Here is a 27255-nt window from a genome sequence, read left to right as displayed (position 1 = left end):
TGTTAATATCATCACACACGTAAACCACCCTTCTTATCAAACACCAGCTTCCATATAAATCTCTCTCCACTATCATCCCTCTCTGTATTTCTGCACCGTTTCCCCTCCCCATTTACTCTTACTCTTCTCTTTCTATTTCTCTATACTCTTCCTTTCTCTCTCCATCAGCCCCCAACCAAGGAGAAGCGATTTGCAGCAGCAATCCGTCGCTAATTCTCGCTCAGCGTTCATGAAAAATGTATAGCAGGGAGACTGTGGGGAGATGCAGATTGGTGCTGGGCCCTCAGCAAGAGCCTGGCTCTGCATTAATGGAACATTATTTTCACCCTCAACATCCCACCATCCCTCCACTCTGTATACATCTCCTCTCTTCCTCTCTTCCCCCCTCCATCATCCCTTAGTTTTTTTTATACTGTCCTATTCTTAAATGGTATCTTTTATAACTCTTTTGTTCTCTTTCTTCCTTCTATTCCCTTTTCTTTTGTTTCTTTCCTCCAAATCTTTTCTCTTTCTTTCCTTTAATCCATCTTTCTTTGAAAATGCTCTTCATCTTTTTCTCAGAGTTTGATGAAACAAAAGCCATAAATATTCCAGGACTCTGTTAGCAGCTCAAACAACCAAAACACAGCTATCTGCAATCTGAACAATCCTGCGAGTGTGTGTGTGTGTGTGTGTGTGTGTGTGTGTGTGTGTGTGTGTGTGTGTGTGTGTGTGTGTGTGTGTCTGTGTGCTTTGGATATGTGTGTGTGCATTTATATGCACTCACTTGTGCATTTGCCTGTGAGCGCAGTGTGCAGCCAGCTAAACCTTCTCAAAGATAATAAGAGGAAAAACTTTATCTTAATCTTTAAAAAGGCGCAACATGAAGTTTGAATCATGCTGTGAAATGGGTCGTGAGTGTGTGTGTGTGTGTGTGTGAATGCATCTTAGCGTGAACACCAGATATGTTCATGTGTGCGTGTGCGTGTGCGTGTGCCTGTGTGCCTGTGTGTGTGTGTGTGTGTGTGTGTGTGTGTGTGTGTTAAAGCACAGGTATCTTATGAGAGTAGATTAATAACAGCACTGTAATGCCATCAGGACTAGTCACAGTGTGGATCATGCATAATAAACCTCCCAAGGAGTTTACACACACACACTCACACACCCACTTTTTGTCACTATAGCAACACTGGCGGAGTTGCTGCCCCCAACTTCAAAGTCAGATGTAATTTCAGCCTCCCAGCAGCCAGAGGGAGCCATGGTGATGACAGAGCAGTCCTCCTCTGATAGCTCCTTCCTCCCTCTACCCCTTCTTAAATTCCCTCTCTTTTCTTCTCCTTCATTCCTCTCTTGGATCCTTCCTTCCTTCCTTCCTTCCTTCCTCCTCTGCCCAGCCAGCCTGCAGGGAGGCCAGGCATCCAGAACTCGACTTAAAAATAAACCCAGAAAGGTTAGAAGTGGATGACTGAAGCTGGGGAGAGAGGGAGTGAAGGGGGAAGGAGGGCAGAGTAGGGAGAAGAGAGAGAAGAAGGAGGAGGGTGATGAGGAGGAAAGGGAAGGAGGGAGATGATGTTGCTGTTTACTTATTCTTTCCTTCCACAGCAAGCATCCCTGTTCCCTCTCTAGATTCCTTTACTTCTGTTTCTTCTCTGCTGGAGATTCCAGATCTGATTCCAGATTCATGGAGTGAAAACTTTCAACATGAGAACTTTCCAAAGTACGAATGAATATAAAATAGATGTTTCCAATCTCTGTTTCAGATTGGTTCAATCAAATTTAAAGTCTTTATAACAGTTCATTTAAATATTAATGTAGTAACAGAAAATCATCATTTATTACAGAGGGTTTGGTGCCAGAAGGGCAAATCTGGCATGGATGGTTGGCAAAGATTGAATCTATAAGTCAAGTATGAACTTGTTGTCTCAGAGGCAGATTTAACAATGTTTAATGGTGTGACCTGAGTTGAAATTCAGCCAGTATCATCATCAACACATCTGAAGAATCACGTTTGATGCAACACCTTGAAAGTACAAAGCAGACTGGTAAAACACGCAGCATGTCATGTTCGTTTACTGAGTGTGTCCAACATCACAATACAGCAGCCTCAGCTCTCACACTCTGTCACGCTGTCGACCGTCCCGTGGAGGAGCAGGGAGGACAGTTAGGAAGGTGTTGATGTGCGTTTTGTGTCTACAGAAACAAAGGACACAGATGCAAACACACATGCACAAGTTTACCCACGCACACACATGCAGTCGTTCTGTCCCCATTTTTATCATCCTTTTTTTGAAAGATGCTTATGCAGAATCCTGTGTGTGGCTGAAATACAGATCAGGGAGGTGTGTGCGTCGCTGTGTTAATGGAAACTCAAAGCAATGAGCTCCCTCTCCTTTGTCCTGAATTTGAACCATGCTCCTCTCCTGTTAGACGAAATAAGCTTTGACAAAAGACACCAGCCACAGAAGGAAGAAGTGATGGGCAAAGGATGAAAAAAAAAGCCGGAGAGGGAAAACATTTCTCTCCTTTTATGGTCAGTCCTCGCTCCCTCTCTTCCTCCTCCCGTATCTCCCCCCTCTGTCTCTCCTCCTCTGTAGGAGAGGCTGGTGGAGAGGCGCCAGTGGAAACCAACTGGTGTTTTCTTAACCAAGTTCATCCCTCTCCTTTTCCCCCTCACTCTCAAATCATGCGGCCTGTCACACACTGGGCGTGTACGCATGTGTGAGCATAGGGGTAGGTAAGTGTGTAAAAGTAGTGCTGGAGCAGAGTGCACACACTCGCACACACACACACACACACAGTGCTGCTATCTGCCCTTCACTCCACTCCACTGTGCTGGGCTTCAGTCAGGCTGCCTGTCAGGGGTGGCTGGGTATAAACATGGCCTCCTTCTCCTCTGCAGCCGAGGAGCTTCTCCCCTCTCTCTGCTGCTCAGCCTTGTGTTACCAGTTTGCTTTAACAACCTACACTGGGCAGCATAGTTCCCACTAGGTAGAACAGTGTGTAGCCATCATATTTCGCCTTAAGATACAACTAAAAGCCTTCAGGCAAACAATACTTTCTTGATCCTCCAGGGAAATGCTCCTTTGGTGCATTTCTTCTCCACAGGAGGTGGAAGTGCAGAATCAGCAGAGGAGAGCTTGCAGGGATTCAGTGTCCTGCTAAAGGACACTTCAGCAGAGAAAGGCGGTCATCATTACAACCTGGACTTACTATGCTGCCAACAAGAGTGTGTGGTTAAAGTAAAACTGTTCTTTTCAGGGATTTAGAGATTTTAGCAGCTTGAATATTTAAAACTGGTGACATACAACTAGCATGGCTGCATGGGAATAAAAGTAACTGCAGAAACAATTTCAGATATGATCACAGGTGAAATCTTCAGGTTGATGATGCAAAGAGATGAAAGTCGTTTTAAAAAGCAGATCAATTTTACTTCCTGTATGTCTGTGTTTTCAAGCCGCAGGGGAACAAATGCTACTGCCCCAGCAAAAACACATGTTGCCGCCTCTCGAGGATCAAGAATTCTGCGTTTACATGAAACTGTGTGTGCGTGCTAAATGATTCATGAGGAGCAAACGAAAACAGGCTGGCATACAAGCGGAAAAATAGACCTTCTGCATTTTAGATGAAACCGAGGCCCTCTGACTTGCTGTGTCATGATATCCGAGTCTGCGGTGAGAAAGAGGGCTGAGTTGGATTCAAAAATATCAGATTACACGGTAAACCTTTTGTACTACCATCTCCTAAAACAACAACAGGTCATTCACCTTTACTCATACTTTGAGTTAGTACAGGTCTAAGAATGGTGTGGCCATGAGCTTTCCCCTCCACTGCCTCAGAGTGTGAGGCTGGCTTCAGATTAGCTGTCCTATTCTCAGAGCTGCTATGTGTTCAGAGCGGTGGCAGGGAGCTGCTGTGGCCTTCAGTGCCGCTGTCGCTTCTAAGAATAGGTGGTGGGGTCCGGAGAACATCTCGTCTGAGTGTCCCTGCCTCCCTCTCTTTCCAACTTCCCCTCCTTTTCTCTCTCCACATACTGCAAAAACATCCCCATAACTTAAATCCATACAAAAATAAAAGCAGGGCTGATGCTCCTGTATGGAAAAGGCGTTTTGACTGTGTAATATGAGATGTCTCTTAAAATATATGTTGAGGGATTTGCATGTACAGTGTGTAATCTTGGTGTTTATTAAACCATATGCTAAAACCAACATGAGAAATATTTTTCTCTCAACATGGTTCCTTTCCTTCCTTCTTTTCCATGTATTTCCTTGCTTTCTTGACTCCTTCTGCCTCCTTCTCCTCCCCCCTGTTAGCACTAATGGGGAAGCTGAATCTAACCCTGCTGGATGACATTACTGTGTGGTGCCTGCTGGCCTGTCTGCCTGCCTGGGGACTCTAAAATAAAACACAGCAGTGGAGAAAGCCAGAGTGAGAGCACATACTGTATAGGCAGCATGACTGACATGTTCTGATAGCGCACACACACACATGCGCATGTGCACTTGTGTGTGAAAACGGCTCACAGAGGACAGAATGTGTACCAAAGTGTGAGATGTGTATGTGTGTTTGTGAGCGAAGAGGTCTGTGTGAGTGAGTGTGGTTGAAGTGAGGGAGTGAGAGAAAGAAAAAGGGGAGGGGGGCAGGGCTTTCCAGCTGTGTCCTGTCAATCATTGCTGACCTAACACACAGAAAAACAGAGGAGGGCAAGGTGGACGGGAGAGTGAGGGAAGAGACAGCCAGGGAGAGATAGTGTTTCTGAATTTTATCTTTTGTCTGATGAAAAAAAAGTCAAGGAGGGGCCTTTCAGCACTGGAAGACATGCAGAAATGTTTTTATCTATGTGTGTGTGTATGTGTGTCTGAGTGTGTGTGTGTGTGTGTGTGTGTGTGTGTGTGTGTGTGTGTGTGTGTGTGTGTGTGTGTGTGTGTCCTCGTGTGAATAACATGCCGCTGCCTGAACCCCATGAATTCAACATCCCTCACCCTGAACAAGTGACAAAAAGATAACCACGTTTCACTTCACCGCTTCACGCCCTCTCTCTCTCTCTCTCTCTCTCTCTTTCTCTCTCTATCTCTCTCTCTCTCACTCATTCTCTTTCTCCTCCTGCTCTTCACCCATCCTCCCCCCAACCCACCCCTTCCTCACCTCACCCTCCAACCCCTGACACTCTCTCTCTCTGTCTTTCCACATGGCTGGCCATCCTCTCCCATGTCCCAGAGGATGGGAGGCTGTGCGGCAGCTTGGCAGGCTGTCAGGGGAGCGCCAGAGAGCAGGGAACATGTAGTGACTGGAACGGGGGGAGGCGCTGGGGTTGTAGGGGTGACAGTAGGCGGGGGGGTTGAGGGGGCCTGGCATCTCACCTCTCGGTGGCAAATGAAGAACTGGCTCTGCTTAGCAACATTAGGCAAAAGATGCACGTGGCAGAAGGCTCTAAAGATAGGAAAATAACACAGAACTCTCACTCTCCCTTTACTTTTGTGTACCAGAAACACCACTGCCACATACAGAACAAGTTAACACGCAACACCATTAACCAAGCCAACCAAGCTCTGCAGTATCCCATAAGTAAACGACATGACAAGTCACTATTTACTAACTTGTCATATCTGAAACCATTGGGCTGAAGTTAGGTATATTAAACAAAACGACAATGACACTTCAGAATATCTATAAAACTATCTGTTAATCTGTTATTAGATTAAGGATTTAGATTGTACAGACGATAAAGTGAATGACTGATATTTGTGGACAATGCAGTTTCTGAGCATGTCGAACTGTATAATTTGCCTCTAGATACTTTCTAGTCAGTCTTTATTATAATGGCATCCTTAGTTTTGAATAGTTACCTTTTTTGTTTAGTTTCTGATGTTTTTCATCTGTTTTATTTTGTTCTATGCAGCACCTTTATATCTTGACAGACAGGATGTGAATGGAAAAGGCTGAATTTAATGGTGCTAAAACTTGAGTAAAAATAAAGTAAGACAAAACTTGAATATCTGAAGAACAGTGATGTCTGATAACCTTGGATAAATAAGATGTAAGCTGTAAAGTTTTGGCAACTTGTACATTTCTATTGTTTAGACATAATGCACATACCAAAAAAATAGCTGTTGATGTCATATTGTGCAACTTAAAGGGGGACCAATTAGATGTGAGCTACTTCAAACAGTTTGTGACATATTTTCACAATCAAATGGTTCATCTTCCCAATAGATGATCTTTGCTCTGCCTCTAAGCGTAAATATCATCATGCTGAACAGATGAATCAGGTTCAGCCAGACAAAATCAAAACTGAGGAAGATGTGAGGTTGGGAGAGAAATTTGTAGTGTTAGTGCTAACTCTGTATTTACATACATCCGGGTTAACTGGTGGCCCCTGGGCCAAATCTGGCCTACAGGACAGCTCAAGGCTCAGCATATGAAAAATAAACTATTAAACAGCACATACAGTTTGCATGAAAGTAGATTGTACGCAAGTGAGCCATCTTACTTCATTCTTATCTTTGTTGAGAGGCACACTTGTGCAGTACAGATTAGAACAGAGGTTCATGTAGGTGCATTCAAAACACTCAGAGCATGTTCAGTATCTTAGTTTTTAAAAATGTTGCTGTGCACACTAAATCAAATAATATCGACTGTCTAACCCTGCCTGATCTGCAAAGTCTTTATTCATTTTACTGCCAACTCCAAGCACAAAACCAACATGCCTCTTTATCATTGAGTGCATTGCAGTAATTGCAGAATATTTCATTCAGAGGCATCACTTTGAAAAACACCTGTCTTTTCTGGACCAAGTTTCCCAGAAGAATACACTAGAGAGATCAAAGTACAGATGTAAGTAACGTGGCTCTGTCAGATATGTGACCAAAAGTTTTTCAAAATGTAAACAGTAATAAATGTTTCTATTGTACTAGATTAATGTGCATGTATTTAAACTTTGTCTATAGCAAAAGTAGAAAAAAATGGTTTTGAGTGTCGCTGAAAAGGTCTGATCCGTTAATTGTTCTGGTCCTCAAATCTGGCTATGTTATTGATTAGCCCATGCATACATGCTGGTGAGATTAAAATGTGTACACTACACGAATGATGCAGTTGACATCATGAGTTGAGACTTTTACAATGAAAACAGCACTTGCTAATTTATTCAATAAAACCAAGACACACTTGAACAGTGAAGCCACAGAATGTATGTTTCTGCCTTGTATCAATTTGTGTCTCATTTACATTCACGCTAATTCTAAAGCTACACATACATGTAGATATGTGGTCAACTCAAACAGAAATCCCAATTCCACTCTAACAGGCTAGTCATGAGCTTTTACACCATGTTTTCTGCTCAGAGCAATTAGGTGATGTGCAATACAAGAAATGCTGCATCTCCAATACATTACATTTTAAAAACCCCAGGCGCATTGTGACTTGCATTTGTAATAAGTTACTAAAGCGCCTTTTCCCTTTGGTCTCCCTTCAAAAATCCCGCCACATCACACAGCAGACTCGTCCCAAAACAACAACATGACACTTTGCCGACCCGCGCTCCCTCCCTTCTGACAGAGAGAAAGGGAAAAAAAGATGACAGCAGCTTTAGATCTGACATCAAACGCCGGCGAGAGAGTGAGAAAAAAAAGGGTTACATCTCTGCCGTGACAGCTTGCTGGAAGAGCCTGGCAAACGCCGAGCGATTTCTCTCTCCTTCTCCCTCTACCCGTCTATCTATCCATCTCTTCCTCTCTGTGTCTCGCTCTCATCAAAACTTGCCGCCGATTAGGATCTCGGCGAGCCATGCGCTTTGGTTGGGATGTGAAAACACACGGAGAACCCAAGGGGTAAAACGCCAGGATTAAAGTGGCGAGGGAATATGGGGTGATAGTGGTGGTGGTTCAAATAGATCGGCCCCTGCGACTGCAGTGGCTCCTCGCCTCGCCTTGCTCTCCCGCTCCAGAATTCACACACTGATACATCAAGGCCATTTCTCATTATAGCATGAGGGGGGAAAAAAAGCTTTCATGATGCTACTTTAGAGGGAAAGACAGAGTGGGAAAGGGGAGGGGGTAAAGAGTGTAGGAGAAAAAGGAGAAATGCCAAGATAAAGCAGATGACATACTACTAGTGGTATGTAATGAAAGAAAAAAAACTGAGGAAAAGATAGAGACAGTGTATTACTGGGTGTGAGTGAGTGTGTGTGTGTAAGAAGAGAAGGATAAGTTGGAATAGTGATGGATAAATCAGCCCCTGAATTGAAAAACGCAGAGTCAAACCGTCAGTGTGTGTTTAAAGATAGAAGACAGGCAGGGAACACAGACTTAAAAGGTATCAGTATATGGAAAATATAATGGCTTAATTTGAGTTCATACACTTAATTTAGCTCTACTCGCAGTTTATTTTTCCGCTCCTGAAGCTTTTCCAAAGTATCTGGTAAATTAAATAGCACACACCTCAAGCAGTGCCAACATTTGCCACCATTTGCAAATATCTATTTATTCTGTTCTTGAAAGTGCTGAGGAGCTGTGCGGGGAGAAACGATAGAGAGCAAAAAAAAAACGATTAGTTTGGCCAGAAAACTGGAGCAGCCCACATCTCTCCTCTCATAGATCAGCGTGGCCTAGCCGTTCCTCAATTACTCCTCCAGTCAACCTGCTTAACGATTTTTTAGCTTGCCCAAATGCCAAATGTGTGTGGGTTTGCATGTGTGACTGCTGCGTGCATAGGCAGGAATGTGTGTGTCCGTGCATATGCTTTTCATTGCATGTGGGTGTATGTGTGAGTGTGAGCATGATGCATGTGGCCTTTTTGCCTTCAGCATGGACACTAGTCAAAACACAGACATAAGCTCTGAATTGAGGAGTCAAATTCATGTCTGGCAGGCAGAGACATGGATTCGACTCACCCTGTGACCCTCCCTGTGATCCAGAGGCGGGTCGTGGGATGAGTACCAGTGTCTGACTGGACAAGAAGCTAAAAAGTGTATGCCAGCAGCAAGCTGAAAGGAGTGGAAGTGGAGGAAGACAAGGAAAGAAATGCTTTTTTGATGTGTGATTATGTGTTTTGGGTCTCTCTCTCTCTATCTCTCTCTCTCTCTCTCTCTCTCTCTCTCTCTCTCTCTCTCTCTCTCTCTCTCTCTCTCTCTCTCTCTCTCTCTCTCTCTCTCTCTATGACATGTTGAACTCTGCAACAACCTGCACTTACTGGTGGGAAACAAAACTGTCAGTTACTCACCGGTAGACTGGACGGGCGATCATGGGCCACGCCATCTTCATTGTTTGCCTTCCCAGAGTTCCCTGGGGCAGGACCTCTTGAGCTGTAGGTCTCCTGCTGAGTCTCCTAGAAAAAAGACAGGGAGAGAGATAGAAAGATTAAAATAAAAATTGAGATGTAAGGATTTAGTCTACAGTGCTTTGCCAATTTTGTTGCACTCTGAATCAGGACACAACAGATGCTGTATGTAATATTTTTAACTGTTATGTAGGAGAAATAATGAAAGTTACAGCTTACAGAAAGGTACTGAAGGACAGTTTTCATATTGTATTGTCTGTTGAATGAGAACATTTTTACAATAGGAAATCCTCATCCTTTATTTAAACGCCTTGAAAATCATTTTACTTATTGAAAATGAAGTCTGGATACAATAAAACAAGAAACGATTAATAATAATAGTTTGCCTCAATCTCTGATACACGCATTTCATTTACAGGTTAAATGAAAAGCTGATGCATGTGCAGACCTAATTCCAAAATAGTTGGGATGCTGTGTAAAATAAAAAATTGTAAAGATAACATGTAAAGAGAAGAACATAAAAAAATATATAATTGTTTTATATAAAATACATGCCCATTAAATATGTGACATTTCAAAAAGTTGGGACAGGGGCATGTTTACCACTGGAAACATCACTTCTTCTTTTACACTGCAAACATTTGGGAACACTGAAACCAGTTTCTGGAGTTTTGAAAGTGAAATGTCCCATTCTTGCCAGAAATGGGATTTCAGCCGCTCAACAGTTCTTTTGAACAGACATTTCTCCATTTTCTCCGAATCTTTAATAATGTTGTGAATTTAATGCAATAACATCTCCAGATTCTTTGTAGTAATTCTGCAAAAGTCAAACTGTTTGCTCACACAGTCTCACAAAGTGGTGAACTTCTCCCCATCTCTACTCCCTGAGACGCAGCCTCTCTGGAAGGCCCTTTTTTTACTAACCTTTGCAAAATAACCTAATTAGTCAGGTTACTAAAATATGTTTCACCTTGTGTTATTTTTTAAGCATTACAAAACTTTTTTGTGTTTGTTGTACTAGTGCCAACTCTTTTGAAATGTGTCGCTGACATCAAATTTAAATTTAGCATGCATTTTTCAGTTTCAAAATTTGATATGTTTTCTTTGCACTACTTTCAATTAAAACATACATGTTATATATGTATATACTACTAGTATACATATACGCACATATACATACAGTATATATATAATTCAGCACAAATTGTGTAAATGTGTGACAGAGATTGAGAGGCTGGGTTAGACTGTGAATGTGTGGCAGGTTTAAAGGCTGCAATAAAGGCTCTGATCTGCAGTTATATCCAGTCACAACACAAAGAAGCATGTTTCATGAGGAAATAAACACACACTGATGTCGTACATGAAGTCTGAAAATCATCCAAACACGCACCCATCAGCACACCATACCCGCCAATTCATTTCAACCAAATCCCAGCCTAACCACCCACTAATCCCCCAAACATACACACACATACAAACACACGGTAATACACACACTCAGTCCTATTGTTCAATCTAAGTCATTTTCTTTCCCTCTGTAATCACAAGCCTATCTAGTGTAAACCAATTTTCTCCCCATTGTTGGAGGTGTTGCCCTCTCCCTCTCCCTCCCTCTCTTTCTCTCCATCTCTCTCTTCTTTTCATTCGCCGCGGAGGTCGTTCCTCCATCACGTTAAGCGTTGGCAGCACAATGGCAACTTGTTAAAGAGCTCTGAGTGGAAGGATTAGTGATAACTGATCGGCGAGACGCGGAGAGAGATCACACGCGAGAGGCTGCACACACAACATGCGTACACACACAGAGAAACACACACACACACACTCAAGGTGTGTTCAGGTTTTTCCCTCTCGAAATCCATTTTTCCCCCACAGTTTGATTTCTTATCTGTTGTGTGATTATACTGTAGTAGGTGGGCAATATCCCTGTCAGCAAGGTGATATAATTTTATAGCACAAGATTATCCTTCACAGCAAGAAATGTATCATGTGAAATGGATCTATTATTAGAGCATTAAACGGGTCGTAATTTGTGCATCCAGGGTGAATGATATGATTCCTGTGCTTGTACATTCTTTTAAAATCTGATATAAGGTTTTACACACACACTCTTAACATTACATTTGCTGCTTAAAGTTTCTCTACACACACAGTTTGTGTGCTGCATTAGAGGATGTGCACACACACACAGAAAGAAAAAGTTAATGTATTCATTCATCAATTATTAAGAAAAGGTAATGGAATGACCTTAAATACCCTGGAGTGGTCCCTTTAAATCCACAGTTCAATTATAAGCCAATTAAAAGAGAGAAGAACTTCAACTATAGAATATTTTAAATGTCTGAATGTTTCCCTTAACGTAAGTCTGTCTTTGCAGGCACTTACTCAAAACTTATTCAGAAGACTATTCTTAGAATCAGGTAAACATCTTAGTGTCCTGTTTGCAGGAGTGTGTCCAGAGTGCTTTTGACTGGGTCAGCCCACTAAGGGCCCTGAATTATGACATGATATATAACTGAACAATTTATTGAGCCATTTGTTTTCCACTTTAACTACTAACATCAAAGTATGGCAGAGATGTTATAATCCAGAGTGGACTCAAAAAGAATATGTGTGTCCATAATCTTCAACAATTGAGCACGCACTGGGCCTCATGGATAAGTCGTGCGCCCATACAACTTGATTCCTGCGAACCCCGTTCTCCCGACATGTAATTCCCCTGCTCTCTCCCTGTTTCTTCCTGTATCCACTGTCCTGTCCTCTCCTCATAAAAGGTGTACAAGCAACCTCCCCACAAACAATGAACAATTATTTTTGACTTGAAAGGCATTTCTAAACAGCTGCATGTTAGCATGGGAAATTTTTCAGGTGATTCATTTCTTTTCACTAATATAGGCGAGACTGGACACACTTTGAATGTTTTTCATAATTTCCTTCATAACTTGCACATTGCTGTGATTGTACACATTGTTTTTAAATATAAGAAACATATATATGTGCATATCTAAACATAAAGGAAGCTTTAGCTTTTTTATAGGGATAGTTCAGTTTTTTTTTTTAATGTGGTTGTGTGAGGTTCTTGTCAATAGTAAGTGTATTAGCCACAGGGGATGCCAGTCAGCTTGGCCTCGTTGTTAAGGAAACAGCTGGTGAACTGCAACAGACAGATTCAACTCTAACATGTATGTTGGCTAAGTTTAACAAACTCCAACCAAAGCACGATTCTATAGGTAACTATACACTCTTCTATGATCACAGGTAGACACAGGTCTATGATGTACAAATCACTGACGTATTGTGAAGTCTATGGCATAAGAAATGGTACAAGACATACATATATAGTCAACAGAAAAACACACAATGACACCATGCTGTAACACTGTTGTAATTGCCTTCAATCAGTGTTGCAACTTTCCTTCAAGACCATTTTTTTGTCAAAAACTTCTGCAGTGGTGAGTGGATCCGGCTACCTTACAAGAGGTAGGTAGAATTCTACTGAACATGTAAAGAGGAGGTGAAGCCACTCTTGCTTGTTTCTTAGTGGAGGAATTCAGTGTATTATAATTGCATTAAGTGCCCTTGATTATCCCTATAATATTTGATGTCCGAAGTGTAAAAAGACAAAATGTTTACATTGAGGTTGATGAAAAGCATATGAATACTTCATTATATCTTTAATGTTTTGCATGAAAATTGTAACTCATGTTTGTGTGTCTGATGACTGCTCTTTGGAATTGAATGGTGTTCTTGTTGTGTGTCATGTGTGTAAGTTATTTCAGGCTTCTCTTTTAAAAGAGTCCTTTTATCGCATTTAGATTTCGAAATAAAGAATTCCTTACTACCTTCACAATCTTATTCAAATAATTACTTCAATGAGAACCAGATAAATGTGGCCTCAAGCCATGATCTTGCCACAATAGTTCCCTTATTCAAATGATAACCCAAAAAGTATATGACAGCCCTTAAACCATGTTTAAAAGCTAGGGGGAAACCCTGTTCCCCCAGATGTGGTTCAATCACGGGATCACATAACACCCTATAAATGGGTGGGTGCAGAGAGACGCTTCACATCAAGATGGCAGCAAAGAATGGAGGCGCTATTTTAAAAACAAAGCCATGCTAGTTTCCTCGTCAGAGCCCTGGGCGAGCCCTGTGTTTGTGTGCGCAGCCCCCGTGTTTATCAATGGGAGTCTGGATGCACGCCAAACGTCAGGCTTTTATTACATGGTCGGAAGTGCTGAGTTTGAAGCAGGAACACGGCTTAGACACAAATACACCTCCACAGGTAAATAAAGGCCTGGGGAAGGAGGGAGGGGGAGAAAAACAAAGGAGAGGAGACGAGCGGTGGCTTTCTGATAGCTGGACAAGTGAGTGTGCACACATGCACACGTACACACACGCACACGCACACACACACACATACACACATACACACACACACACACACACACACACACACACACACACATTTCAACACAAAGAAAATGCACACATGGACAGACAGTTACTCAGACAGTGAAATGAGAAGAGTGGCTGCTGACCCAAGTCCAATATTTACTCAGGCATATGAGACTGTAGTGTGTGTGTGTGTGTGTGTGTGTGTGTGTGTGTGTGTGTGTGTGTGTGTGTGTGTGTGTGTGCGTGTGTGTTTGTGTGTGTGTGTGTGTGTGTTCCTGTGTGTGCGCGTGAGTCTGTACTCGAGGGGATTTCCGTTTTAAGTGGGTCAAAGTGAGGTTAGCCTCATACTACTGTTTACACTCACGTTCTTACATCATCACTGTCAACTGTAATACGGACGAAAGGGTTAGAGAGAGAAAGAAAGAAAAAGAGAGAGACTGGAGGGAGGGAAGGGGGTGAAAGAGATGTTAGGAGACAAACACAAAAGGTGAGATTCAAGAGAGATAGAGAAGAAGAAAAAAGAAAGAGGTAGCACAGAAAGAGAGGGAGAGTGAAGAGAGGAAAAAAAGCATGAGCAGGAGAACATCAGAAGCAAATGAAGGAGTGCTGCGAGTACATCCTTTCATTTGAGGTTTTTTTTTCCAGTCCATTGTCTCAAAATCCCATTTCCCAGCTAATTTAGAAGCTTCTAAAATACACTCCACTCCATACCTTAAGCCTTAGGCCACAGCTAATCCTGTCTCCACACACACACATACGCGCATACACACGCAGACACGCTCATTCATCCTCCGTGCTTTTCAAAAGACTTCATCTTGGCATAGTAGAAACGAATGAAGGATATTGAAGGCAAGCGTTTGAAGTACATGAGGGAATGCAGGAATCAAACTGTGAGTTAAATGCTATTAGACAGCTGTGTGGAGAGGCAGTGTAATATTAGATTTGATTGAATAGATGACTGCTGAATGTGGTGTAATATATAGAGCCGGAGAGGCTTTATGTGGACGTAAATCAATATTGCAGCACCATGTTAATCCCAGCCACTCAGGAGGGGGAGTCAGTCGGTAGGTGTGAGATGTACAGAGAGAAGAAACATGTCGATGTTGAAGCTGAAGATTGTTTAGAATATGAGACTGACACGTGCCCTCTTTCAAAAGCTGTTCATTAGACTTGTGATTTACTTTTTTTGTCCTGCTTTAGAAGGATTTCACAAAGAAGAGGTCAAAGGTCAAGTTTAGCTCCAGAAAAGCACCAACTATCGCTTGCTTTAAAGCTGGGGTTGGCAGTCTCGGAAAACTAGCATGAATTTGAATGTAGCATTTCATCAGGACTCCGTCTAAGCCCTCCCCTACTCCCTCAAGCTCCTCCAAAACGACCCCCCCCCCCCCCCCCCCCCCGCTCACATGCACGAGCGCCGCTGACTTGCGACCATATGATGGTGAATGATTCAAAACCGGTCCTCACAATAACATTATCATAGTGAAAGTTAAAAACACAAACAAACATGGCTGCTGTTAGTACTCACAACTGTCATTCTAGCATTATACAGTTGTACCAGTGACACGATATCAGGAGTTAAGTTATAACACATATATAAAACTGTAACAACTCTACTGTTTGTTAAACCTGTTCAGTGTAGATGTTCTTAATTCCTACAGTGTTGACAGTCAGTGAAGGCATCAGGAGAGGTGTAGAGAGTGCGAGCGGGAGAGAGGAGAGACAAGAGGAGAAGTTCTTCATTCATTCAAACATTGGTTGTTGCTTTGTTGGTTGGCGTGATCACGGCCGACAGTGACCGGTTATTAAAACTCAACATGTTCACGAATCGCCTCGTCATCACTACAGCGTCCGGACAGACGCTACAATACATATACATTTTCTGTAGAACTTACTAAATGTCATTCATTCTTCTGCTTGTCAGAGCCCCCATGGTGAGAGCTTTTTAGACTCTGATCTGGACTACAGTCCTGAGCAAAGCACCTCATCGGGTCAGAGGGGACAGGCCCGAGGTCGAGCGAGAGGGGAAGTAAATAGAGTCAGGGGAAGCAGAAGCAGGGGACAGGGACTCAGAGTACACGCCGGGGAAATGTACGCGCAGGAGGCGGGCAGAACGGCAGGACGGGATTTGAATGGTTTAAAATGATGGCACCCAAAAAACGGTGATTGGTTGGTGTTTTCCCAGGTTTACTCCGGCTGTAGATAGCAGCTTTTTTTCACTCTTTTTTAAGAACACATTATGTATTGATTGCCATCAGGACATAAAGATCATTTTAACCAGTACGACAAAAAGTGGATCTAGGACTTAAACCCCAGCTTTAAGTCCTTTGGTTAAAGAGAAATCCAGCACACAGTGCTGCCACAAGAAAAAACTATAACAACTGTACTTCCTTTCTTTGCTTCAACCTTTTTTGGACTGGCTGCAATGCACAATTTTTGACAGCACATTGAGAGAAGGAGAAAGATAAAATGCTGCATTGCTGGTATGAGTTTGATTGTTTCGAAAAAGAGAAAAGACACAGGATTGACAGCGAGCAAGCCCATTTCATGCTACCATTTGACACAACCGAGAGCGGGAAGAACAAAATGAATGACTTTATTCCAAACTGATTTAGACAGACATCTGTCTCGATACGAAAAGATGTTTGTTACATCAAACTATAATGTCGAATTTGAAATTTGATCGCACCTGGTTCTGGTTTACCTTGTCTCATATAGAGGCCAGCTTCTCAAATTCCTCACTTTTTCTGTTCTCTGTGCTTTCTTTTCCTTATTTTTGCTTATTTTATGACTTTCTAGTTATTGCTTCTCTTGTGCTCCTCTTGGTCATAACGACTCCCTCACTTCATATCAATTCCTCCCCTCCTCTCACTCATTGTGTTGCCCCTGTCCCCTTCAATCCAATGCTTTCTCGCCATCACTGTTTCCTCTTTCTTCTTCTCCCCAACCAACACTCTTCATCTTCTCCCATCACCCTCTCCTTTATCTACCTATCCACGCCAACTCAGTTCCTCCATTTCCATCCCCTTCTCCCTCCATCACCTCCACTCCTTCTCCCTCCATCACTCCCTGTCCTCAGTCGCTCTCCTCATGACTACCAAATGAATTACCCCCCCACCCACACACACACCCATTTGCTCCTGCACCTTGGCAGATGCACATCTCCACTAAATCTGACGCTAATGTCATTAATATTCATTAAAAATTAAGCTTAATTGCATGTCTTTAAGAGAGAGGCCCAAAGACACCCACCACCCCCCTAAACCCTCCCTTTCCAACACAGTGCTTTCACACACACACGTACACGCCATAAAGTCCTGTACATTTGTCCACCTTCCCCTGCTACATCACCCCAAAGACAGGGGGATGGTGATGTTCAATGACTGAGACCCTGAGAAGCACGTACAATACATACTCTGTCTTTCTTTTATGAGGCAAGTTAGACATAGTGGGTCATCCCTGAAGATGTGTGCATTTACAAGACAAATAAATTAAATATCATCATCCTGGCTAGTCAGCACCAGAATTACTTGGTTGAAAAAATGATTGATGTTTATGTTATTGTATGCCCGAAACACCGCTCATATGTTGTCTAGGCTGTAGAGTAGCCAGCTGCCACTAGCCAAGGCTGTGGCTCTGGTACATGACTACTGCTATGATGCTATACTGCTCTACTACCCAGATGTTAACAAGCACAGATGACAGATTGTAACGTAGACTATAGACGTAGATGTAGTAAGACTGCATCTGGTTGATGGCATATCACAACTTGACCAGAGCAATGCATAACTAGCACAGGCATGTGGATGATAACCTGCATAGAGGACCCAAGGTTGGTGGTGCTAGCTCTGCTAATGGTAGCCACACTTGGCACACCAATTTGACATTGTTTACTCTCCTGTGATCCTGTGTTAAGTCTGTTTTAAGAAATTGTGCTCAGTTTTGAAAGTTGTCTGAGTGTTTTCATGTAATAAGTTGGAATTTAAGTTATAGATCAAAACTTGCTCTAGTCATCTCCAAGAAAAACATGCGATCCAGCAGTTATGCATTAGTTTCTGCTGTACTTGACTTTCCTGATTTCTTCATTCATCCGTGTATGATTATGTCCTGTACTTAGAAATGTAAGAAACAGCCTCTATGCATCAGAGAGAGGTGGAGGTGGTGTTGGTGGTGGTGATCGCGGTAGGGGATATCCATATTCAACATCCTGCCTTCACACACACATTCGTTCAGACTCGCAGACACACACACACACACACACACACACGCTCACACCAATCAGACTGACTGAGCCATAATTGTAGCAACAATCAGCAGCAAGAGCGAGCTACACCGTGTCCCGGAAAATGTGACAAATCAACATTTGGTTCTGAAACGCTCGTCTTTCATGTTTTCTTGACACTTACATCTTTTGATCCATTTCTGAATATTTGGAAAACATTGCAGTTACATTGTGATTATGTCAGATTTGCAGTAAATATAATTTTGTGCAGACCTACTTTAGTCTCCTGCAACTGCCTTTTAAAACAGTGTGCTGATTAGACTGCATGTAAATGACGGGCATTTATTCCTGGGTACAGCCTGTTATTATCATCACAGCAAAGGTGACCATTAGAATGAAAACAGCTGTGTGGAGCGTGTATATGTGGATGAAAGGTGTGTGTGTGTATGCCTATATATATGTGAGCTCTGTGTGTGTGCATGTCTGTGTATGTGTGTGTCCAGTCTATCTTAATGGGTCCATTTGTATCAGGGCCTGTTCTAGTGCTGTGTCCTTCAGATTGGATTCTATCTCAGCAATCCCCCTGACCTTTAGCACAAAGAGACTACAAGAGAGGACCAGAGGTACAACACAGGACACACACACACACACACTCACACACTCACACACACACACACACACACACACACACACACACACACACACACACACACAGACACACACACACACAAGCGAGAATTCATTCCTGTGCATGTTCTTGCACATAACAGAAAAACACAGAAGCAGACAAAGAAAGTAATGCACATGCACAGACGCACACACAGCTACACAAACACACTATGTGTTCGCTGTGCAGGCCGTCCCATAGGGATGATGTCAGATGAACAGTGTTAGCAGCAGATGCCGTTGCCAGGGCTTTCATTCCCGTTCCTCTACACAGGCTAATCAAATAAGAGCCAGCCTTTGTACCGTCTTCACTTCACACACTCCTCGCAAGTCCCTGTCACCACCACCGCCCCCATCCACCCATTCACTTCAATTGCTTTGGCTCGCAGTTAAAGAGGACATCCACCCAAACTGGTGTACACCCACATGACTTTTGCTAAAGCACCGAGGAACAATAGCGGTGTGTTGGCGAACTCGACTTTGACTGTGACATTTTTTTTTTGTGGTGTTTTCTTTTTCTCTCTGTCTGTGAAGTCTGTATCCAGGAACAAATGTAGCGGCATTTCCTAACAAATGGCAGCTAAATGAGGCCCCTAGGGTGCTGTGCCGCTAACTACCGGCCCCCTTTTTTCTGAGCCATTATGATTGTCCTAACGGTTCCAAAAACACCTCTCCCGTTCTCGTTCATTTGCATTTGAATTGCAGCTCGGCTGTACAAAAACAAACATAAATCAAAAAAGGGGAAAAAAAAGGAAGAAAAAAAAAAACAGTGGCGGATTCTAGTCGAGCAATTAGCGAGTGTCAGTCATCGTGAAGGTAAAAAAACCACACTAAATTAAAAACATTGTTTTAAACACACAAAGACACGCCATCTCACAGACAAAACCCAACTGACACTGACACACACACACACACACACACACACACTCAAACGCTCATATATTTAAATATATGAATGTATATAAATATTTTTTTCTTTTTTCATTTTTATCGTTTAGCTTTTGCCTGAAAACTCATCAAGCTTAAGTGCTCGTCAGCGTTGCCCAATCGTAGTGTGGCAGGCCCAGGGTTGCCGTGGCGATATGCGGGGACATTTAGAGGACTCCGATAAACTCTGCCATTTAAAAGGTTATGACAATTAACGCGGCTCTCCGCAAATTACCACTGCCAGACCTTTACCCACGGACGTCTCTCTCTCCCTCTTATCACACCGCACCCAGCCTCTCTCTCTCTCTTTCTCCTCCTCCCTCTCTCTCCATATGCCCTCCATCTCCACAGCCTCTCCTCCCTCCATCCCTCCCTCTTTCCATCCAACCCCCCTTCAGCCAGCAGCACTTTTATTATCCTGTTAATTAACAGAGTTCTTCACTTAATATTCAAATGGTGACCAATTAATGACATTGAACTTTGGGCGCCCCACCCACCCACACAAACTGCACCCTCCACTCTCACCGCATCCTATTCATTCTCCATCACAAACACTCCTTCCTGCCTCTCATTTCCTCTGTCTTCTCCCCTCAACTGCCCCTTCATCCCTCCACCTCGTAACTAAGGTGAGTTCCCATTTCCATGCAAGCCTCTGTGTGTGTGTGCGTGCTTTGGGGGCAGCCACCGTGATTGAGGCAGCAGAGGATAGTATACAGCAAGGGGGTAATAAAGTCAGGGGGGCAGGTTGCAGAAAGGCTCCACGGCCTTTTAATTAACCTGGTGTGATTAAAAGCGGGGGTGGTGGGGGGTGGTGGAGGGTGGGGGAGAGGGCCTGCTGCTGTTGCTGGTTGGAGGTGGAGGGGTGACAGACAGGAAAGAGGAAATGACACAGTGAAAGTGAAAGGACTCCAGTAATGTGCCAGAATGTGAGAAAAAAATCTCCTCACGTGTAAAGCAACTCAAGTTCAGAATGGCCATTTTCAAATTGAAATATCAATCCAAACTTTAGATTTATAAGTTTAACAAAAAACCTTTACAGAGCATCTTGGAAGTAGCTTTTGTGTAGCGTTCAGTTGCACCACAGCAGAGACAAATTTCAATATCAACTTGAGAAGCATGAACAAATAAAATAAGTCAGTTTTAAGTACTCAGAAAACTAAAGGGTGATTTCATCTGCAAAGGAGTATTGTATTATAGAATTAAGTAATTATTTGTGGAGTGTACGATTGTGTATGTTTCCTGCCCCTAAAAGTTCAAAAAAGTAAATAACAATTGATCAAATATCAATCACAATCACTATTTTTGCCTGCCCTTGATTATAAAAGCATGATTGACAAGCATGCATCTTCGCCTTGCTTCAAAGACTTTATCCTCTGTACATGAGGCACCTGATTAACCTCTGAGCTTAACTTGCAACCGGTCTTTTACTTTTATGGCGATTTTTGGCTTTGATGATAATTCCGCACATAGAAAACTCTCCTGAGATAAGCCCCTCCCTAAAGTAACTGCGGCTACTCTGTGGTGTCAAAAAAGTTTTGGCTTGCAGTGGCACTTAGAGTAGAGGTGGAAAAAACAGCATTTGGTCTCGAGAAATAAAAGTGATATGTCTGGAACAGAAGGTGGAGAGCTGGTCATGGCTCATTATCAGTTATTTGTAGGAGTTTTGGGTCAAGTGATGCAAGAGTCCATGCAACCTGAGTCTGTGTCCCAAAGCAACACAATCAACTTCTTCAACCACCTTTGAAACAATAATGCAACCTGTAGTATGATGAGTGTATGGAGGCTAAAAGGAACAACATCCTACATCATGTCAGACATTCATGGCAGTGACTCCCTATCCTCCAAACTCCCAAAGACAGGCTAAAATTACCAATTTAATCACATTCCACTGGCCAAAGATGTGTGTCATGGAAACACTGTGGCTAATAATATTTGAATATAAGCAGGGATGTAGCACGATTAAGCGGAATCCTATTGATTTAATGTTCGTTAGAAAGCTTTTATATATATATATATATATATATATCCCAGAAAATACAGCAAATACAGGTAAATAACCTCATTTTAAGAATGTATAACAAAATCTCAATGATAATCATTTTGGTCCTGATCGTGCAGCCTGGGTCCACAGCAAATCATCAACTGAGGGTGAAGTTGGGATTCTTTACAGAAACAAACACTGTTTTCTTATGCGGCTCGAAAAAAGCTAATTCTAGCAACCTTTGTATCTGTAATTGACTATGGTGATGTGCTTTATACACATGCTTCCTCAACCTCTCTGAAAATGTTGGACTCTGTGTACCATGCTGCATTGCGGTTTGTTTCAGGTTTAGGATTCCGCACACATCACTGTATCTTGTATGAAAAGGTAGGCTTGTCTCCCTTACACAACAGAAGAATGGAGCATTGGTATGTCTTTCTTTATAAGGAGATGCTGTCTTATTTATACTCTTTATTGACTCCTAAAGTTGTCAGTGTCTGTAATCTTCAGTCCCACAGATGATTTCTTTTAGTCATTCCTTGGACTCACTCTGTTTTTGGTAAAAGTGCTTTTAATGTTTTTGCTCCCTCATCTTGGTCTGAGCTTCAAGATCACCTAAAACTGGATTGTTTAATTCGATTGGAGGATTTTAAAACTAGGATAAAGGATTATCTGATCAGCTTGTGCACATGTTTTAGAACTTAATACGGCTAATTTATAAATTGATGTAAATATGTTTTGTCTTGCTCTCAATGTGAAACTTTTTTATGCTGCTGTCTTGACCAGGACTCCATTGTAAAAGAGTCTTTGTATCTCAATGGGACTATTCTTGGTAAAATAAAAATTTCAGGGCCACCATGCAGCAGTGACTATTATTTTCCATTCAAGATAAAAAGTCTTAAAAGCTTGACCTGTCAGCCTGAGAGCAGTCACCCTACTTATTCAAGTTTACACTGCATAGTGGATACACTCGTGAGCATCACTAAGCAGCATCTGAACCAATGATTCAGCTTCCTTCCATGCAGGTACCCATAAAGTGAGCTTGTCTCCTCCGATCAGCTGAGGGCTCCTCTATGCGACCGCAGCGCTCCCTTGAGCCTGCTCTCAGACAGGAAGAGGAAATAGTTAAGGCCAATAGAGGAAACGAGCGGTGGGATGAGTTTCACACAGGAGAGTGGAGCGGAGGGTTTTACTACAGGGAGTAAATGTCACCGGGAATGACTTCCTTCTTCAAAGAGCAGCAGTCAAACCCGGCAACTCTACTACACACCAAAGTACCACTCACTGGCATTTTCCACCGCAGAGTTTATATTATACGGGGCAAAGCTATGTTATGTTATGTTACATGTAATTACTCTCTGAACATAAATGTGAGACACTGTTTTTTGGTGAAAAATTAAATAGTGGAGTGCGATGGAATATCTGATCAAAGCCAGTACCATGTTCTCACAACATTATGAGTTGAAGTCTGGCAGCTGGCCAACGCTGCCTCCACCTCCTCTCTCTCTTCCCCCTCAGTCTATCCTGTCACACTCCAGTGTATACTACCCAATAAAGCAAACATGCCATAAAAAATAATCTCCAAATTCTTGAAATTACAGCTCTCATTTCTGTTTTTATGAGGTAGAAAGTATTAGACAGTAACAAAATATCACACACTTCATCTGTTATGCGTCAAGTGTAATATAGCCAGGGAGAGGAAGAAAGGGCACAGATTTTCTCCTTTTAAGCGATTTGTCTCAGGCGGTAATTGAAGCCAACAATCAGACAAAAAACATTAGGGTCATGATATTTATAAGGTCTGTTAAAAATATGCTTCCAGAAAGAGGGGCCGCTATGTTATGGCTTTTTAATATTTCACAATATTTTTCTTTTCACAAAGCTTAGCTGACTTTTTTCCTTGCGGATTTACCAGCAGTGAGCCGGGGAAGTGACACGTTCACAAACAAATAACAAACCAAGTTGTGTATGAGGTCAGAAGCCTTCTCAATCAATTAAGTCAGAGTATATGTCACAGTGTCTGAAAACTACCACTCAAAACCATCAATTTAAAAATATCTGCTGTTCTCAAACACCCACAGCTCTCACAAACCACCAGAAAACCACCCACATTTATTTCTTTTTCAAAACCTACTTCGTCCCTGATGCAATATTATATATTTTTATATTTTTCGTATCAGCCTTGATGTCTTAGAAATGTCTTTTTAGCCTGCTCTGCTTCTTGCAATCAGATGAGGTCACAGTGGTGCAATAGACTCAAAGAAAGACGGCATTTTCTCTTCGATTTGTTACAAAACCAGCTAATAGCAGTCGGTTGCGGAGCAAATTTGGTGTCAAAGGCAGCTGGAATGGTTCCATCAACTGGAGGATGTCCTCTGGCTAGGGTTAATGGGAGTGGAGTGGGGGGAAAGGAACTGCGGAAAAGCGCCAGAAGAACAAAATAAAGAACTTTTCAGCTTGGATTTCTCAGAGTAATGGGGGGGGTCAAAAAACAGAGGTCAAAAACACAATGACATCCTAATCTGGCGTGTGCCTGCAATTGTGTGTTTGTGTGTGCATGTAATCCCCTCTGTGCGGTTCACGTCATGTCTCATTTCAGCCTAGAATCACAGAAAAAGGTCACCATTTGACCTTTTCACAGCTCAGAATTGCTGCAGCGCACTCGGCTGATTAGTGTACACACAGACACACACACACAGACAGACATTTACAAAAACTGATACTCACTCAGAACAGAGGAATGAAAGTAATACAACACGGAGCTGAAAGCACACCGAGTCTTTTGTTTGTAATCTTGGCCAACTGCACTGTGTAAGTTCAATTATCCAAACATGTTTACTCTTGGATCCAAAATCAAAGACAGGGACTGAGTTTCTTTGTTATTTAAATGTATTCTGGTATTTTCTGCGAGTGTTTCCTTCTTGAAATTCCTCTCTCGCTCAATCAATGAACAATTAACTTTGTCTTAATGCCACTGCACAGGCTTGATTTTGTTATGTGTAAAATGTCATGTTTTTTAATGATCAATACGGTGTATTTTCAGCAAATACGTGGCTATAAAATGCTGAAATAAACTGAGTGCTTCGACCTGGATTTTGCATTTGTTACACTAGATGGAATTGATGTGGCGGGGTGCAAAAAGAAAAAAAACATCTCTGTCTCAGGAGATCTAGCCTATTACCATCTATACATTTCCCTTTACACATATTGGATATATATACCCTGTTCAGCTTGAGATGAATTGGACTGCTGGCTGGAAGATTGTTCTTTGTAGTCATCCATTTATAGCTGCGTATCTTGTTAAAGCTCGTTTTTGATAGCGAACCAAAATGAACAAATGCAAAGTAAATGTAAAAGTATTGGAGCTGGAAGCTTATTAGTGTATGGAAAGAACAGATTTAGTGGGGTCTGTAGTTTGATGGCGAGCAGACAGGAACCAGGAGGGGTGGCATATTTCCTGCTGTGTCTGGAACATAAATTGCTATATAGCTCGAACACACAGGGAGGATTTCTAGATTAAAGGTACAGACAGCGGGATGCAACATTGATGCAATGGCTGCTGAACGTATTGTGGCTTTTATGCAGCGTTAACAAGCGTGTGCCCTGATTGAAACATTCCTCCTTAAAGTAACAGCATTCGTAACCATGAAAAACACAAGGGAACCAGCTCCCTGGTCACTGCAGCAGTTGGCATAGCAACAAATATGGGACCTATCAGCACAGGTGGAACAAGGCTTTAGCCAATCAGAGGGCTTGGGCAGAACTACCTGGTGTATAAATGTCAGCGAGGGTCAATTGCCGCCACATCATCTGCGATGATGAAAACACACCATTACTGTCACAAAATGTCAACGTGGCCATGGATCTCAGCCTCTGCTAGTTAGAATGAATAATGTTTGTTCAGAAGGCGGCAGGTCTGTGTGTGTCAGCATGTTAAGTGAGGAAACAAGAGTAAGTGCTTTTTCAGTGTGAGACAAAAGGCATGCTGGCTGAAACGTTCACTCAGTATGAAAATTACTATGCTACCACTAACGATTTCCTTTTTTGACAACCTGCTTTTGTGCTCACAATGGCTTTTTGTTGGCTGTTTGTCTTAGCGTGCCATGTGATGTAGTGTATTTGCGGCTGTCTAAAGGAGGGTTTAACTACATCTCAGTAAATCACAGTATAAGTACCTAGACAGACACAACTACACCCCTGCCAAATGGCATCAACTAGTGCAGATGTTAAATAACTCTATCCACATTTGTGAACTCCTAATGGGAGACACAGATCTGGGCAAAAAAGGATGTTTTGGGAGTGGTACCATCCATGCTGCCGTGTGCAGAGGAACTGTTTATATCTGGCTCATTTGATGTATTTTATGGTTCTGCCTTGTCTTGGTATGTTGGGATGAACTGTCAGTTACTTACTTTAATCAACTTTGCTTGCTGTTTGTTAATTTAAAAACAGTACAATCACTCTCATGCAGAGTTTACAAAAAGAACAGTCAGATAGGTTATAGAATAAAATTAAGCACCAATAAGTTTCAGTATTCAGAGGTTGTCCCATGTGGGGCTTAAGTAGTAACCTCAGGTGTTGAAAAACGAAGCCAATGCAGAAGTGCAGAAAACTGCAGTTCCTTGAGTGTCCACTTGGGGCTGGTTGTAAAAGCCCAGGAATCCCAATTAACACTCATATTGAAATCCCCATTTTAAAAGCAAAATGAAACGTGTTTACAGCCTAGCTTAAAAGTGGATCTAAGTATGTAGAGCATGTATTTATCCATACATTATAAAAGGAGTGACTTTTTTTTAAAACACAACCCTTCATATAAAATAAAAGGCAACAAGTTACAGTTGTGCTCATAAGTTTACATTCCCTGGCAGAATTTGTGTTTTTTTTTTGGCCATTTTTCAGAAAATATGAATGATAAGAGAAAAACTTTATTTTCACTCATGGTTAGTGGTTAGGTGATACTGTTAGTGTTTACTCTTTTCATATCATAATGACAACAAACTACCCAGAAAAACCATACATTTTGCCTGGTTATTTAAACTTATGAGCACTACTGTATACATATTTTTGCATATGCAAGGGCATAACTGAGTTGATGGACTGGTGGGCACATTGTAGATTTTTGTCAGGGGGCTTAAAACCCACCTCAGCTCCACCTCCTTGCCAATGTTAAGTTTGACGTTAAGTTGAATCAGCAATTTAAAGATGGCGACGACCATCGTTGGTCTTCAAAACATCTCTCCAGAAACTTATGGGCCACATCACAGACACTATGACCATGTTTCTACAGTCTACAGTAGGGCTACATGTCATATGGTGTACACTTGGGTTGGGTATTTCAATCTGTGATGATTCACAATGTTTCTATGAATGTTTATGATTAGGGTAGGTAGAGTCGAATCCAAAAGGACCTTTAAGGAAATAATGAACTAAACGTGCAAATGTACTACCTTCCAGAAAACTTAACAGAAATGGGAATCTGCCCTTAAGAAAAGTACCTCCAAGTTTAAACTGTTCTTAAGAACAGTGCTTGATCTAAGTTCGTTGTTGCACTTCTCCTCTGCTCCACAATGTGGTTCTCTTGTTTGTGCTGCGTTTTGATTGTACTGGAATGAAACCATGTGTTTTTGACATGTGGAACAATAAAAAAAACTTAAATTATATAGCCAATAATGATGAATAAAACATGGGTTTATCAGCCCTGACACAGGTCTTGCAAAATTGCTCGGGGCTTCCCTTCTTCACTTATCTGTCTTCCCCTCTTCTAGTTCATCCATGTCTACGGCTTCCCCTCCCTGCTCTCTCTGATCTTTCCTTTCCT

At 42.2% G+C, this 27255-nt stretch overlaps 1 protein-coding gene across 2 annotated transcripts in view; it reads right to left on the bottom strand.

Moving 5' to 3' along the window:
• The window catches only part of LOC117806641 (AT-rich interactive domain-containing protein 1B-like), a 253799-nt gene that overhangs the window by 133215 nt on the left and 93329 nt on the right, over positions 1–27255 (bottom strand). For both annotated transcript variants that reach the window (XM_034675619.1, XM_034675620.1), the window contains one exon: positions 9193–9297. In XM_034675619.1, the coding sequence (XP_034531510.1) occupies positions 9193–9297 (105 nt within the window). The remainder of the gene's footprint in view (positions 1–9192; positions 9298–27255) is intronic.

This window comes from Notolabrus celidotus, chromosome 22 (assembly GCF_009762535.1).
Source record: "Notolabrus celidotus isolate fNotCel1 chromosome 22, fNotCel1.pri, whole genome shotgun sequence".
NCBI lineage: Eukaryota > Metazoa > Chordata > Actinopteri > Labriformes > Labridae > Notolabrus > Notolabrus celidotus.
This window is presented reverse-complemented; position numbering and strand designations above follow the sequence as displayed.